At 41.7% G+C, this 16040-nt stretch overlaps 1 protein-coding gene across 3 annotated transcripts in view; it reads left to right on the forward strand.

Annotated features, from left to right (window-relative positions):
- The window catches only part of PGM5 (phosphoglucomutase 5), a 177007-nt gene that overhangs the window by 141031 nt on the left and 19936 nt on the right, over window positions 1-16040 (forward strand). For 2 of the 3 annotated variants that reach the window (XM_017543420.2, XM_037743818.1), the window contains one exon: window positions 737-871. In XM_017543420.2, the coding sequence (XP_017398909.1) occupies window positions 737-871 (135 nt within the window). Of the gene's footprint in view, window positions 1-736; window positions 872-9868; window positions 10397-16040 lie in introns of those variants that run through there. The other variant, XM_017543421.2, reaches the window with a different exon arrangement.

The following is a 16040-nucleotide window of genomic DNA, read 5'->3' on the forward strand; positions in this document are numbered from 1 at the left end:
TGAAAATTATGTACTTCTCAATATCCCGCCCTTTCCACTTTAAATTTGGAGCCCTCAAAATCATCTTTGGAGAAAGGCATGACCTGTCTCCCAGGTGCATGTCCTTAACTTTGGCAAACAAACCTCCTAAAATGATTGAGACTTGTCTTGTCATTTTTCTTGATTGACAGAAGAAAGGACAGAGCCAAGAGAATTGGCAGTATACTGCGCAACCCCCGGAACCTAGCTGAGGCTCCAGCCCTGCGCACTTCGTTGTAGGGTTCCCTCGCCAGCAGAGGAATGTGGAGCCTAACCTCATGCTGGGATAAGTTTAATGGCAATCCGTCTTACTGTAATAGATGAATTGCCTACTTCTATTGCATTCACAGATTTACAAGGGACACACTTTGTCCCTTGGAATATTTATTGAATATCATTTCATCCTTGTGACTGCTACCTCTTTCTGATTCCCATATCATCAGACCAGGAGAACTCGAGTATCCGTTCATGGTTTTGCTCCTAACACTTTCCCCACGTTAACCAGAAAGCAATGGAAATAGAATAAAGAAACAAATGGGTAACTCTAAGTAGGTTCATCACATTTATCACATGCCCTGCACCCAGAGCCAATTAGAAATGGTCTTGATTCTGATTGTGTTGAGATACAAAAACATGCTGATTTCTATGGCAAGTATTAATGATTATTACCTGTGTATTCATTTGCTCACTGCTCCATTCTGGATTTTCTCCTTCTCAGGGCCTGAGGATCATTTTCTCGGACGCGTCACGGCTCATCTTCCGGCTCAGTTCCTCCAGTGGTGTGCGGGCCACCCTCAGACTGTACGCAGAGAGCTATGAGAGGGACCCCAGCGGCCACGACCAGGAGCCACAGGTACAGAAACAGTTGTGCTCGCAGCAGTGTGTCTCACGGCTCCTGGCAAATTTAGAAAGTGCTATGGGCCTTTGGTAGGGGCTATTTTACCTTCTGGAAAGGTACATGATAGATTCAGCTGGAGAACAAGCTCAGTGTGACTCCAAGCAAGTTTAATTCATTCATTACAGTGTTAGAAATGGAAATGTTGCTCTCTTGCATCTATTAGTAATCAGTTTAGACCAGCATTTCCCAAACAACGGTTCTCTCTTGACTGTTCAGTGGTTTGTTAATTGGGGTGAAGAAAAGGCACCTTTTATAGACAAGGAAATTTTGAGTTAGAGTCAAACAGGTGAAACTCTCAGAGCCTTGACTATGCTCATGCAAATTTTGAATCTCCAGATATTTGGACCATGACCTTGAGGTGCCAATACAGATAAGATTTGTCTCTGAGATTGCTATATTGTCTACTGTGAGAGGAGAGGATATAGGTGGCCTTTTAAGTTAAGGAAGGACATTGACAAGGCTAAGTCAGACTGTGTTTGGCAAAGTCTCCTCATGTTTTCAACAATAAGGCTAATTAAGAACTCAGAAAAATAATAAATGGCACAACCATAAGCCTCTCCACTCCCATATTCATTAAAGCTCCAGCAACATTAATTAATACCAGAAACGACCGACTCTAAGGATGAGTACTTCGAGCTATACAGCTGGCTGCTCCTGTCTTCTTGGTCTTCACTTCAATCTGGGTTTTGAAGCAGGGTCCTTGATGAGACGACTGAGATGAAAACATTGGTTCTACCTGCCCTACTTCCTCTGTCAAAAAGTAAAGAAGCACAGAAATACTCACTGCTACTTAGTTTAGAGGTGCTCAGAATTTCCAGCTACGATTTGCCCTGATGGAGTAAGATACCTGGGAGGGTTTTCTTTCTTTGTCAGTAGTTTAGTATTTTTTTTCATGGTCTGTTTTTTTGGAGAATCTCAAAGAACTTGGTGATAATGGGTGCCACAGACCCTTACACCTGACCCTACAGCCAGGATATCTGTCTGGAATAAAATCATCCTAGATGGGACAGTAGAGGCTAGAGGGGGCCGAGAGCTGTTCTCACGGTTATCAGGAGCAGGAGTAGGCAGAGCACGTGGCCAGCATGAAGCCCTTGGCTCTTCCTCCCAGGATCATAGCCTTCCTGTGCAGGGGATGGGCCATACTCTGCCAAAATAATTTGTTAGTGAGTACATTTCGCCCAAGATAGTACCAAATCATGCAAGAATTTGAGGCTTACCCTGTCTTTCCGAATAAAACACTATTCTACATCTCATGCTGGGGAGGGAGATTAAAGCAGGGGCCTAAATGTCCAGAGCTACGTACAGGGTGAGGAATGATATTCCTGGCCTCAGTAACACTGACTCACTCTGACTCCAGGCTATTTTTTCCTCAACATTCTTTTCCCTATTTGCACAGGGTAAGTGGTTATGATATTTGCTTATTTTTATTTACCTTCCACACTGGACTGACTGAGACCAGGCCATTAGACAAGTGTCACAACAATCCTGCACACACGAGTCTCTCCCTGAGGCAGTCCACAAAAGCAGTGCTTTTTTTTTTTTTTTTTTTGAGGCTTCCTTTGCAGCTGAAAACCTCCATCAGCCTACTCTTAGAAGGTCATGTGAATAAAAGAAACATAAGTAATGCTCGTTTTGATCCTCATGACTGCACATTTCTCTCATCCTGTTGGTGGAAAGAATTTGCCACTTTGAAGGGCTGGCAAATCCCTTCACTGATGTTGCTGTTGCGATGGCTGATTTCCCCTCCCTTCTCCTCAGAAGCAAGAGTTTTCCTAGACCTGGCTAGATGGGCCTCCGAGTATGTAGCACATAACCTAGCTAAAAGTTTTACATTAAAAAAGAACTCCTTATTAAAATATCATACAGCATTGACTCACCAACTTAAGCCCTATTGCATAATACATTTGAGTCAGGATATAAAATAGCGTAAGATTTTCAAAGAAATCTAACCACTAGGGAAAAGCAAGAAGATTCTCTCAGCAGGCCAGCCTGTCTTAATTATTGCTCAACTCTACCTAAGCCTTTAAGTTGGAGCATTTTTGGGGCTTCTTATAGGGTTGCTTTCCAGGACCACCTGCTTCTGCCTTCCATGAACTCTGGAACAAAAAGTCTTTGATTAACTGTTAACAGAGATCAAAGTAAGATGTACTCCTGGAGCTGCTAGCATTATTCCTGGTCAGGGCCTGACTGGAAGGACCTGCCTGTGTTGCTTTCTCAGCTACAGAAACAGCCCCTTCCACCTTCTCTAATCTGCAGAGATTCCATTGCTAATCTTATTCCAATTCAACAGGTAGTTTTTCACATTTTACCCACTCTAACTCAATAGCCATCTACACTCAAGTTATTTTCAAGAGAACGGAGAGTTCCCTTCAACTGGCTTATTAGCATCTGGCTATTATACTTTGCCCATAGATAGTTTCTTTTCCAGACATTTTGAACACATGTGAACAGAGCATGTTTTAAACATTCACACTGATTGCCTTGCAGACATACTCATACAATCCTAGTGATGCAATTAGGAAAACTTGTGATATAATCTATGTGCATTTAGACCGTACACTCACATGTAGATTTTTCATTTGCATCCTTTTGTAGAACAACTATTATGCTATTTGTTTTAAGTCCTTTCCTACATCAAATAATTTCTTACCTATGTCAAAAGTATTTTTTAAAAATTCTATTCATATGTGCCTACAAATTTGTGGTAAGGAGAGAACAGACCGAGGAGGGCCCTGATGAGATGAGCAGGTGCTTGCCCCATCCCACTCTGTGTCCTTGGTGAATCAGGAAAGACAGCTTCCAAAGGCCTGTTGCTTGAAGACTACCTGATTTTTAAAATACAAGTTTACTTTAATTTTACCAGCAATCAGTAGGCCTTCAAGGAACCCTCAAACCAGCTGGTAATCATTTGGAAAAAAGAATAAGCCAAAAGGGTTTAAAATCACAGGTAACCAGAAACAGTACAATTGTTTCCATCTTCTTTCCCATCCAGTTTAATAGCAGGGCTGCTAAATGAGCTTTTTGTTGACCTTCTTCCCTTGTCCCTTTTAGCCTGTGGGTGGAGTAGTTAAGGAACAATAGAAGATCCAAAAGGAAAAGGAAGGAGAAGTTTTGTTAAGGGCTAGGAAAATCACAGACTGATAATCAGCCTGTGGTTCATCAACCCTTGGCTTTAGTAATTTCACTGCAGAATACAGTCACATCCCATCTCACCCCAATCCTTGGGAGGGGCCTGGTTTTCCCCAGTCTTCCTGAAAATTGAGGCATTTAAGTATTTGTTCGTTTTTGCTTTTTTTGAGACAGAGTCTCACTCTGTCACCCAAGTTTGAGGGCATGATCTCAGCTCACTGCAACCTCCACCTCTTGGGTTCAAGGGAGTCTCCTGCCTCAGCCTCCCAAGTAGTGGGGATTACAGGTATCCGCCACCATGCCCAGCTTATTTTGTATTTTTAGTAGAGACAGGGTTTCACCATGTTGGCCAGGCTGTTTCATCATGTTGGCCAAACTCCTGACCTCAAGTGATCCACTTACCTCAGCCTCCCAGAGTACTGGGATTACAGGCGTGAGTCACGTCACCCAGCTTTAAGTATGTATTTTGATAAGCTGTACCTGGAAGGCTTTAACGACTAATACCTAAGCACCAGGTCCCTCATCTTTATTCACTTGTCAAACCAAAGGCCATCTGTTATTTTGTTCTATCTGTTCTTAATAAGATTTTATAATCCAGAAACAAAGTATAGAACCACATAGGGAGAACATATACTTTGTCATCTAAACCAGAATACAGGTGCTCCTAGATTTACAACAGGGTTACACCCCAATAAACCCATCGTAAGTTGAAAATGCGTTAAATATACCTAACTTACGGAACATCATAGCTTAGCTTAGCCTACCTTGAACAAACTCAGAACACTTACATTAACCTATGGTTGGGGAAAATCATCTAACACAAACCCATTTTATAATAAAATATTGAATATCTCGTGAAATGTATTGAATACTGAAAGTGAAAAAATTTTTGTATGGGGACTCACAGTATTTGGTTTCTACTGAATGTGTGTCACTTTCACACCATCATAAAGTTGAAAAATCATTAAGTCGAACCACCAAAAGTTGTGATCTGTACTTTTGTGAGTCAAAGTTGGTAACTGTAATTATGTTTAGATTGTCCCCAGTAAACCAGGAGACATGATGACTCTAGCTTCCGGCCTTCATCCTCTGTTAGAACCACACACCTCTTTAGAGATGGCTTTCCAAGAGCACTGGCAATGACACCTGGGAGTAAAGAGAAAACATTCAGAAGTGAGAAGAGTCAGCTCAGTGGTTCTCAGCCCAGGCTGCACATCGGAGCCACTCGGCAGCTTGTGCTTCGGCCCCAGTCCTAGAGATTCTGCTTTAATTGTTTTGAGGTGGGACCTGCAGTTTTAAAAAAGTTTCCCAGATGATATTAATTAGACAAGAGCATCTCAAACTTTAATAACATGCCAATCACTTTGGGACTGTGTTAAATTGTGGATTCTGACTCAGGTATGAGGCCAGCTAGAGAGTTTGCATTTCTAACAAGCTCTCAGGCAATACTGTGCTGCTGGTCCAGGAGCCACCGGTGAATAGCAAAGAGCTAGGTAAACTGTGAAGCGCTAACAGCAGGACCTTGAATTCTTTAAAACTGTAGAATAAGCAGCACCTGTTTTTAGTACCTTTCCACACATCGATCTCTGTCTTCTGGACTTCTATTTCCATTGCTTATTGGATTCCACCTGAATGTCTGATCGACATCACCAACTTGACATGTGCAACATTGAACTCCCACCAGCCTCCTGCGTACTCCTCCAAAACAAACACCAGCATCCTGCTTCTTTCATTCTTATCCATCTCAATCAATGGCAGTTCCATTCTTCCAAATGGTTCAGCCAAGAAAACCCCTAGGATTCATCCTTGACTTCTTTCCTCTCTTTCACGCCCTAATCTTCTAATTCAAGAATAACGTGACCATCAAACACATCCAGAATCTCACCCCATCTTACCACCTCCACCATTTCCACCCACTGTTCTCTCCTCTAGAGCAATACATAGTCTTTTAACTGGTCTCCTCTCCACTCTTGCCCATTCTCTACCCCCACCCTGTTCTCAGCATGGCAACCAGAGTGATTCTCCTAAAACATGTTAAGCCGCCTCATAGCTCTGCTAAAATCCTCCCCTCCACCTCATTCAGAGGAGCCCAAACCCTTACCATGATCTTGAATGACATAGTGGAAATGGTCCCCTTCTCCCTCTGACCTCATCTCCTATCTCTTTTCCTGCCTCTCTCTCCATTCCAACTGCTGTTGGGTGAATATGACAAGAACACTCTGCCTCAGTGCTTTCCCTTCCGACATCTTCATGGCTTGCCTCTTTACTTCTCAGTAAGGATGTCCCTGGCCACCTGATATAAAATAGCCATAGCCCTCACATACAGGTATTTTTTTTTTCTTTGGAGATGGAGTCTCACTCTGTTTCCCAAGCTGGAGTGCAGTGGTGGCATCTCGGCTCACTGCAACCTCTACCTCCCGGGTTCAAGGCATTCCCCTGCCTCAGCCTCTCGAATAGCTGGGACTACAGGCATGTGCCACCATACTCGCCTAATTTTTGTATTTTTAGTAGAGATAGGGTTTCACCTTGTTGGCCAGACTGGTCTCAAATCCCTGACCTCAGGTAATCCACCCACCTTGGCTTCCCAAAGTGCTGGGATTACAGGTGTGAGCCACTGTGCCTGACCACACAGGTACTTCTTAACCCCTTACCCTGGTTTGCTTTCTCTATGGAATTGATCCTCATCTTACTTGTTTATTTATTTTATTTTATTGTCTGTCTCCACCCAGTAGAATGGAAGCACTAGGTGGACGGGACTTTGTCAGATTAGTTCCCTGTATCCCCAGTGTACCTGGTATATGGTAAATACCCAATGCAGTTTTGCCAAATTATTGCAATATTGAGCATTAATTACTTTGGAATATTTCAGCCCAATTATATCATACAAGAAGTGCAATATCCTGTACTCAGAATGAATGTTGGTGCTATCATCGGGTTTCCTCCCATGACTGAGGTTTTGAATAAAATAAATGGCATTTTTAAGGCCCCTACACTGCACGGGCTTCATTCTAGATACATCCTTTATCTTATTCATCGTTCCAGCTGCCCTATGGCAGAATTATCATCTACTTTTCTAGGAAAGGCAACTGAGTCAGGGAGCATTTTAGATTCATGGGGTGGGTAGTTTCTGGATTGGAGGTTCATATTAGGTCTTTCTTATAACAAAATCCACGTTGTCCTTGTTAACGTTGAAGGCCCAGAAGATAATTTCTTCTTACCTGTGCTTGAGTCCAAGGCTACTGCTGGAGCCTCAGTTCAGTGTTATTGAGAGGGTTTTTTTTTCAGCTCAATCTATTCTACAATTCTCTGACACCAACTGGGTGCAACGATTACAGGTGTGAGCAATTACAGGTGTGAGCAATTACAATTCAAGTCAGTTCTGACATTATCTGGATTTAGCCCAGACCCCACAGGTTAAGGGCTCAGTCTCACAAGATTGCTCCTACTACAAATGCCAGCTGCAAATGGGGTGCCCAGACTACCTACATTTTTTTGCCTTGACAACTACAAATTTAGGGTTTTCTACAACTCCCACCACCCTCCTTCAGATTTAATAATTCACTTGAATGACTCCCTGACCTCAGGATAGTGCTTTGCTTAGCATTACTGGTTTATTATAAAGGCTAGAGCCCAGGACCAGCCAAATGGAAGAAATGTATAGGGCCAGGTGTGGAGAAGGAGTGCGCAGCTTCCATGCCCTCTCTGGGTAAGACTTCCAGCACCTTGATGTGTTCACCAGCCTGGAAGCTCTTCGAACCTTGCTGTTGACAGGTTCTTATGGGAGTTTCACTAGGTAATTATGGTTGATTAAATCACTAGCCCTTGGTGGTTGAATTTGGTTTCCAGCCCTGCTCCCCTCCCTATAGGTCACAGGGTGGGGCTGAATGTTTCAACCCTCTAACCACCTGTTTGGTTCCTCTGGCAGCCAGCCCTCAACCTGAAACAATGTTGGGGCCCACCAAGAGTCACTCATTAGCATAAAGTCTGGTGTGGCTGAAAAAATAAAAGACACTCCTATCAGGAAGTTCCAAAGGTTTTAGGAGCTCTGTGCCAGAAATTGAGGACAAACGCCAAATATATTTGTTATTCCACACTGTTAAAAAATGTTAGCCTAAAGCTGCCTCCTTACATAATTTAAGTTTGGCCCAAGGTTTCTCCATACATAGCGAACTATGACCTAACTGGATGTGTAAACAGAATGTAACCTACTCTCCTGACAAGTAGCTAAGTCCCAGCCAATCACAGTGGCTGATCTCAGCCAATTACAGGCAGCCAATTTTTCAAAATGTGTTCAAATAAGGCAAAAACTGAGCTGTAACCAATCCAGCTGTTTCTGTACCTCACTTCTGCTTTCTGTACTTTACTTTTCTTTTTCTGTTCATAAATGTCATCTGACCTCGTGGCAGCTCCGAGTTGCTCTGATCCTATCTGGTTCTGAAGGCATCCTGATTCGATAATTGTTCTTTGCTCAGTTAAACTCTTAAATTTAATTTGTTTAAGATTTTTCTTTTAACAGCAGTTTGAAAATTGAGCAGTGCCTTAAAAACAACCAGTTTTCTGTACTAATATTGAATTAGCAAGGAATAGGATTTAAAAACATTATGAAAAGAGCAATGTTCTAAATACATATTGATTATGTTTTCTAGTTCATAAGGGATCTGTAGTGAGTGGTCAAAACTTGGAGGATAAAGTAGAAATGGACATAATATATATGATGTGAAAGAGAAACAGAAGTGACACAAATCAGCATTCACTTAGCCATTCACTTTCATGACAAGATAAAGATTTATGTATATGTGTGTGCATGCATATGTGTATGAGAACATAATTTTGGAATCATACTAGATATATATGATTTAAAGAGCTAAAAGTTGTGCCTCGATCCTGGCTTTGGGTCAAGTTTGAATTACAGTTTATAACTCCCGAACCCTGAAAAAAATTATATTTTCTCTCCTTACTTTCCCATATGTAGTTAAAAATGAAAACAAATTTAGATTTAAGAATAAATGAAAACATGTTGTTATTTAAAAAGAAAGCGTGAGCACGGACCTATGAATAGCCATATATTTGAGGGAAAACATGAGGAAATACTTCATTTTATTTTTCTCCTCAGAATGTGGTTGGTATTGCTGCACTTTGGAACTATGGGGGAAAGCAAATGTTGAAGAGAGAGCTTAGAAGAGAAACACTTGGCGAAGAGTTGGGCTCTAAACTCTACGACCAAGTGAAGGAGCTGGCTCATTCTGCTTAGAAGAGAGATGTGACTTGGAGGTCTTCAAGAATGTAAAGAATAATGTGAGGTGGGGAAAGACAACCAGCTGTTCTCCATAACTAATGAATATGTAATTTGAGGAAATAAACTCAAGCTGAACTGGAAGGGATTCAGGTTGACTGTTAGGACAATTTCTCAATAGTGAAGCCTCCTGCCCAGTTAGGATGGCTGGTTTGTGCTTTTCAAAGTCTGCTTTGCCTACATGTATTCAAATAATTCTAAAACAGGGGCAAGAGTAGAAAGGATTGAGCAGGATAATAACTCAAAGTATGTGTCAATCTTAAACTTTTAGTTATGTAAATATTTTTTTCTTTTTTTAAAGAAAGAAGAAACAAGAAACAAACAGGCTCTGGTCAGGTGGGTTAGATTTCCCTCTAGTGGTGTAGAAAGGAATTTAGTATGGCTGTGTTTTCATAACTGGCTCATGGAGAGGAATTAAATTTGGAAAGACACAAAGATGTACAGGTTTATTTCTGTTTCTACTTAGATGAGTACTTCCTGGAAAGGCAAATAAAGTGCCGGGGCAAACAACCCTTCTTTTTCTCCCTTAGATATTGAAATCTGGACTCATACTCTGCCATTACTACATATTGTTTTCCCTGGAGCTGAGAACACTCCTGGGATGGTTGGTCATCTGACGGCGTGTAAAAAACTACTTTGGTTGGGAATCTGGTAGAGTCTCCCAGGGCCTAGTGTCTATCATAGACCAGGGCTTTTTAGAGTTTTGACGACAATAAGCCTTTTTCCTGGCCAACCATTGTGATCCGATCTTCTTTCAAGGTACTGAGTATGTGAACCGTTGTGTATCCATACTATACACGCTCTAGGACTTGTGGGAAACTATGGATTGCCACCATAAACCATTCACGTTAATCCCACAGACACAACCAATCTCAAATCTCCATTTATGGCAATATATACAAACAAGGCCCTTCATTCCAAATCTTGCAAGAGTGTCTTGGCATTGCCAGCTTATCCCAAGAACTAGTGGTCTTAAGAACAGAACACTGAAGAGCCAAAAGGCATGCCTTGATCCTGACTTCAGGTCAAGTTTGGATTACAGTTTAGAAAGCCTGGACCCTAAAAAAAATTTTATTTCTCCCCCCTACTTTATATATGTACTTAAAAAAAAAAAAAGCTCTAAAAATAAATATAAGGAAACCTAAAACTTTTTGATTTTTTTCTTTATAGTGCTATTCTAATTTCCAAAATACTAAATATCAACTTCTTATCAAAATATCTTTTATTTTGGTGCTGGCTTTTCTGTGTCTAAAGCACATGCTGAACCAGCTATTGGTTAACCCAGTGATGCTTATGTCCACATATCACTGAATCTTGCTGGATCTTGTTTACTCAGCCTGAAAAAGGAGCATGAATGAATTTGCAGTGGTCACACAGGTCCAAAGGGCCACTGGGCATCACTTCTCTTGCCAGATGAATGGGTTTGACAAGCTGTGTCCAGCACAATCTGGCTTTCCCAGCAGCCTCTTTGTTCCAGCCCAGATGCACAGCACAACCCTGTTTCTGTGCCTTTTAGGAGAAGGCTGCCCAGGCCTCATGAACTGGGGGTGATTCCGGTTTTCTTTGAAGTGGTGTCCTTCTTTGGTGTACAGTAAATCACTTGCTTTGCTTATATACTAAATAAGAGTATATCTCAACAAATGAACACTGACAGAGAACCTGGAGGTCGGCTGCGGCCTTCAGAAGGAAGCTCTGGACTAGTGTGTGCAATCAGCCAGCATCTGGAGGCAGCTTTGCCTGGGCTTCCCACCACGGTCATGCTTCATTCACATGGAGAATACAGGATCTGAGCTGTCAAAGGGAGAATGTGGCTGTTTTTGCTCTCCTGTCTACTCTTGGCTGAGTCTAAATTTGATGTTCTAATCCCAGAATGAGAACTCCTGTTCAAGATGCAGGTGAGGGAGCTTCTCATCCCTTGTATTTGACTCCTCCAAATGCTGGCAGGCCTGACAAACTCCAGGGAGCAGCATTTCAATGGCACAATGCTCAGGCCTCGGGCAGGAGGGAAAGCAGCTAGAGGTTTATACAATTCTGGTGCTGTGTTTCTGTTTCTGATTTTATTTTTGAGCACTTTTGTTGGTACAAGTCATCGTGTGAGGCACACTTTGATGGGCTGGGTCTGGGCACTCACTGTCATGATATGTGATGGAAGGTAGATGAGGCTGAGAGAACGGCTGAAAATGTAGGCTTCATTATTATTCAGGTGTGGGGAGGCTCACAGATCATGAGATGCTTGCCACTGAAGAAATAATTTGTTACTCACAGTTCCCAAGAGGAGGAGATACAGCATGCCACACAGGGCCACACAGGGAAGCGCCAGGGTCGGACAGGAGGCAGAATGAGCCAAGGGAAAAGGTGGGTGAAGCTTTTATTGGGCATTCTGTGGGAAAAGCAAGGTAAGCATGGTGAGCAGGTTTAGAATTAGCTTGTTTGAATAATTTCAGCAAGCTCTGGGGCATAGGGACTGTCTCTAATTGCCCGATACCTAGCCTTGGGGTGATTAGGGCAGAGAAATAGTGGCCCAAGTATGAGAGCCCTGTGAGAGGCTGAGAAAGGAAGTGTTTGGTTTGCACCTGGAAGGCAAGCTCCAGGGTGTGTGGTTTGCTATCTCTACAAATTAGCTAACCCTGGGAGGAACGAAACCTTCCAGAGCCAGCCAGGCCCCAAGGTGTCAAAGCATTAGGATAATAAGACCAGCTTCATAGCCAGAGGAAAAGATAAAACCACTGTCGCTTTCTCAGGTGGCTAAAATTGTTAGGGAGCACCCCAACAAGATTATGTTTTTTCACATACCATCAAAGCTGGGTGGCCTCTGATTCAAAGGTTGGGCTTTGAAATCAGCTGTCTTTGTTTTGAGTCCTAGTTCTGCCATTTTCTAGTTTTGTGACTTTGGGCAACTTAATTTCTCTATCAGTCAAATGGAGATAAATATACTTCTTATTTTATATTGTTGTAATGATTAAATCAGATAATTCATATGTGTAAAGAGTTTTGCACAATGCCTGTGTAAATCAAAGAAAATGACCAAGGTGAGTCTCAATCATTTCAGGGGTTTATTTTGCCAGGGTTAAAGGTCATGGCCTGTGACACAGCCTCAGGAGGTCCTGAGAACACAACCCCAAGGTAGTTGGGTTACACTTGGTTTTATACATTTTAGGGAGATAGAAGTTATAGACAAAGACATAATCAACACATGTAAAGTACATATTGTTTTGGCTCAGAAGAGCAAGACATATCAACGTAGGGGAGACTTTCAGGTCATAGGTGGATTCAAAGATTTTCTGATTTGCAATTGGTTGAAAAGTTAAGCTTTGTCTGAAGAGGTAACTTCAGTATAAACAAATGCCTGAGTTAAGATAAAGAAAGTTGTGGAAGCTGAGGTTCTTGTTATGTAGATGAAGCCTGTAAGTAGCAGGCTTCAGAGAGAAGAGATGGTACATTACTCTCATTACACCTTAAAAGGTGTCAGACTCTCCAGAAAAAATCTAGCAAGAGAAGGAGATTCTCTACAGAAGGCAGATTTCTCCTACAAGAGATGGCTTTTTAGAGCCTTTCTAAATTATTTCAGAGAAATATATTTTGGGGTGAAATGCTTTGATTTCTTTCAAAGCATGTTATCTGTCATCTGATGCTATATCAGGGTCAGGTTGGAATTTGGTATCTTGTTGCTACAAAGAATCTGTTCTGTCAGTCTTAGAATCTCTAAATATCAATGCCTAAGTTCCAGAGAAGATATATTGAGGCATATCCTACCCACTTTTCCTGTCATGGCCTGAACTAGTTTTGGGTATCCTTTTGGCCAATAATGGGGGGCAGGGAGGAGATGTCCATTAAGTCAGTTTGGGGCTTAGAATTGTATTTTTGGTTTATACCTAATGTGAATAAATGCTCAGTAAATGTTGATTGTCATTAAAGTTATTGTTTCTGGCATACTTTTATTAATAATGGTGTAGATTAGTTTTCTTATCACATGAGGATAAAAGATTCCCAGATAAAGCAATTTGTTTTATAATGCAATTGACTTGTCCTTTTCCCACCTATTAACACCTGGGAGAGCAAACTGGGTCAATGGGAAGTGTCCTGAGAGAGCTGACAGCTTCTAAAAGCTTAGATCTTCTCTGAGAGCTGCCAGGGCTCTCCTGACATGGCATTTTAGATGCACCACGCTTTGTCAAAAGGTTCAAGGATGAAGTGGAGTTTCTTGACTTGTCTCTCCACTCATGGAACAAATTCACTGCCCTCCTGGCTTGCAGTAAGAGGTAGTAAGTAGGGGTTGTTTGGTGATTTCATTTCATCCAAATCATGTGCAATCTGTTGGTTGTTCCAAGCTCTTTTACTAGAGAGAAAAGGCTTGAACACTGGAGTGGGTGTGTGATGAAAGGCAGGTTCATTGAAGGAAGGACCCCTGAAATGTCTTTGACTAGCCAGGAGGCATGTGCTTTCTGGCTTCAAGGGGTTAAACAGAAAGACTGGTCCCTTGGAGCAGGAGTCAAGTTTTTTCTAAATAGGTCCAGAGACTAAATAGTTTAGGCTTTGCTAGTTGTATTAGTTTGCTAGGGCTGATGTAACAAGTACCACAAACTGGGTGGCTTACAAAACAGGAACTTGTTTCTCATTCTGGACGTGAGAAGCCTGAGATGAGCATGCTCACAGAGCTGGTTCCCTCTGAGGACTGTGGGGGAAGGATCTGTTGATCTGTTCCAGGCCTCTCTTTTTGGCTTATAGATGGCTGTCTTTTCCTTGTATCGCTTCATATGATTTTCCTTCTTGTGTGTCTCTGGGTCCAAATGTCCCCTTTTTATAAGGACGCCAGTCATATTGGATTAGAGCCCACCCTAATGACCTCATTTTAACATGATTACCTATGTAAAGGCCTCATCTTAAAAATCATGTCACATTCTGATGTATTGGCAATTAGGACCTCAACATATGCACTTGTGGAAGACAAAGTCAACCCGTAACATTAGTCACGTGGTCTGTGTTACAACTCAACTGCCACTGTTGCACAAATGCAGCCACAGATGATACATAAATGAATCAGTGAAGCTTTATTCCAATAAAACTATAGGCACTGTAATTGAAACTTAAGATAATTTTAACATGTCACAATATATTATTTTTTTTCCCAACCGCTAAACATAAAAACCATTTTTATGGGCTACACCAAAACCAGGTGGTGGCCTGGGGTTGGCCTAAGAACTATAATTTGTTGACCTTTACCTTATAGGTTTTGGAATATGATACATTATTCACAATTTCTGATTACATTCAGTAAAGCATGCATCAACATGAGTCTGGCTAAACAATACATACTGTAAAATTTAAAATTACATTTGTGTTCATGTATATGTGTATAGATAGATGAATTTTAAAGTTTTAGGGAAAAAACAATCAAATCTCTCTGGAAATCTCCAGCATTGGGCTTCTGAGATTGAGCTCCATAGCTTTTGATTGCAACCCAACATGAAAGGGAAGTGTCACAGATTACGTTTGTATTCATGAAATCAAATTCCTTTTTGAGGTCTTTTGTTTCTTGTCAGAGGGTTCTTCGTTTTTCTTTTTAAAGCAATTGCTTACACGTGATTTTCAGAAGAACAGCACTATGTGAGAAGAAAAGGGAAAAATGTTCGGGGATAAATGGAATGAAAAACTATGAATGTGAGCCCTAGTGAATTCTTACAAAGAATGGGAAGCAAACGTGCCATTTCAGTAGTCACCCCAAGCCAGGGAGCGCTGTAAAATTGTATGTCCATGTGAATGAGGCTTCCGGGAGTTGATAACAAGGTACTAGTGCATTTCAGTCACAGTAACAGTGATCCTCAAACTCAGTCTCTAAGGAACCTCACCCCATTTCCCTAGGAAGTAGCAACTCTGTTGCTTTTTGTTTTTTCTTTCTTTGCTTTTGATTATATTCTTGGGAATTACAGGCAGGACAGTCAGTGTGGTGTTTAACAAAAGCTAAGATACTTTGATGATATACTAAGATTTCTCAGTTACGCATTTTACACCATCTTTGACCATGTAAGTGTTTCCATGTTGTTGAATCAAGCTGCTGGCTCCGACTCATATCAGCATGGTGTATTTCATATTAATATTTTTCAGAATTTGCAGTCATTATGAATTCACTTTCCTTTTAATGGGTAAGATTTGATAAAAGTTTAAAAGAAAGTATATTAACACTATTTTTAACAGCACTTTATACTTTTGCTATCCTAAAGGTATTTCCTGGACCATCACCTGGTTGCTACTTAGAAATGCAGAATCTCAGGCCTCAACCCAGATCTACTGACTCAGAATCTGCATTTTTAACAAGTTCCTCAGGTGATTCATGTGCACATTAAAGTTTGAGAAGTCCTACAGCCGGGCATGGTGGCATGAGCCTGTATAGTGTCATCTACTCAGGAGGCTGAGGTGGGGAGGAGCCCTTGTGCTCAGGAGCTGAAGACCAGCATGGACAACTTAAGGAGACTCTGTCTCTAAAAAAAGAAAACTGACACGGGCTGTGGTGGCTCACACGTGTAATCCCAGCACTTTGGGAGGCTGAGGCAGGTGGATCACCTGAGGTCAGGAGTTTGAGACCAGCCTGGCAACATGACAAAACCCCGTCTCTACTAAAAATACGAAAATTAGCCACGCATGGTGGCACATGCCTGTAATCCCAGCTACTCAGGAGGCTGAGGCAGGAGAATCACTTGAACCTGG

This window comes from Cebus imitator, unplaced genomic scaffold (genome assembly GCF_001604975.1).
Source record: "Cebus imitator isolate Cc_AM_T3 unplaced genomic scaffold, Cebus_imitator-1.0 Scaffold155, whole genome shotgun sequence".
Classification (NCBI taxonomy): Eukaryota; Metazoa; Chordata; class Mammalia; order Primates; family Cebidae; genus Cebus; species Cebus imitator.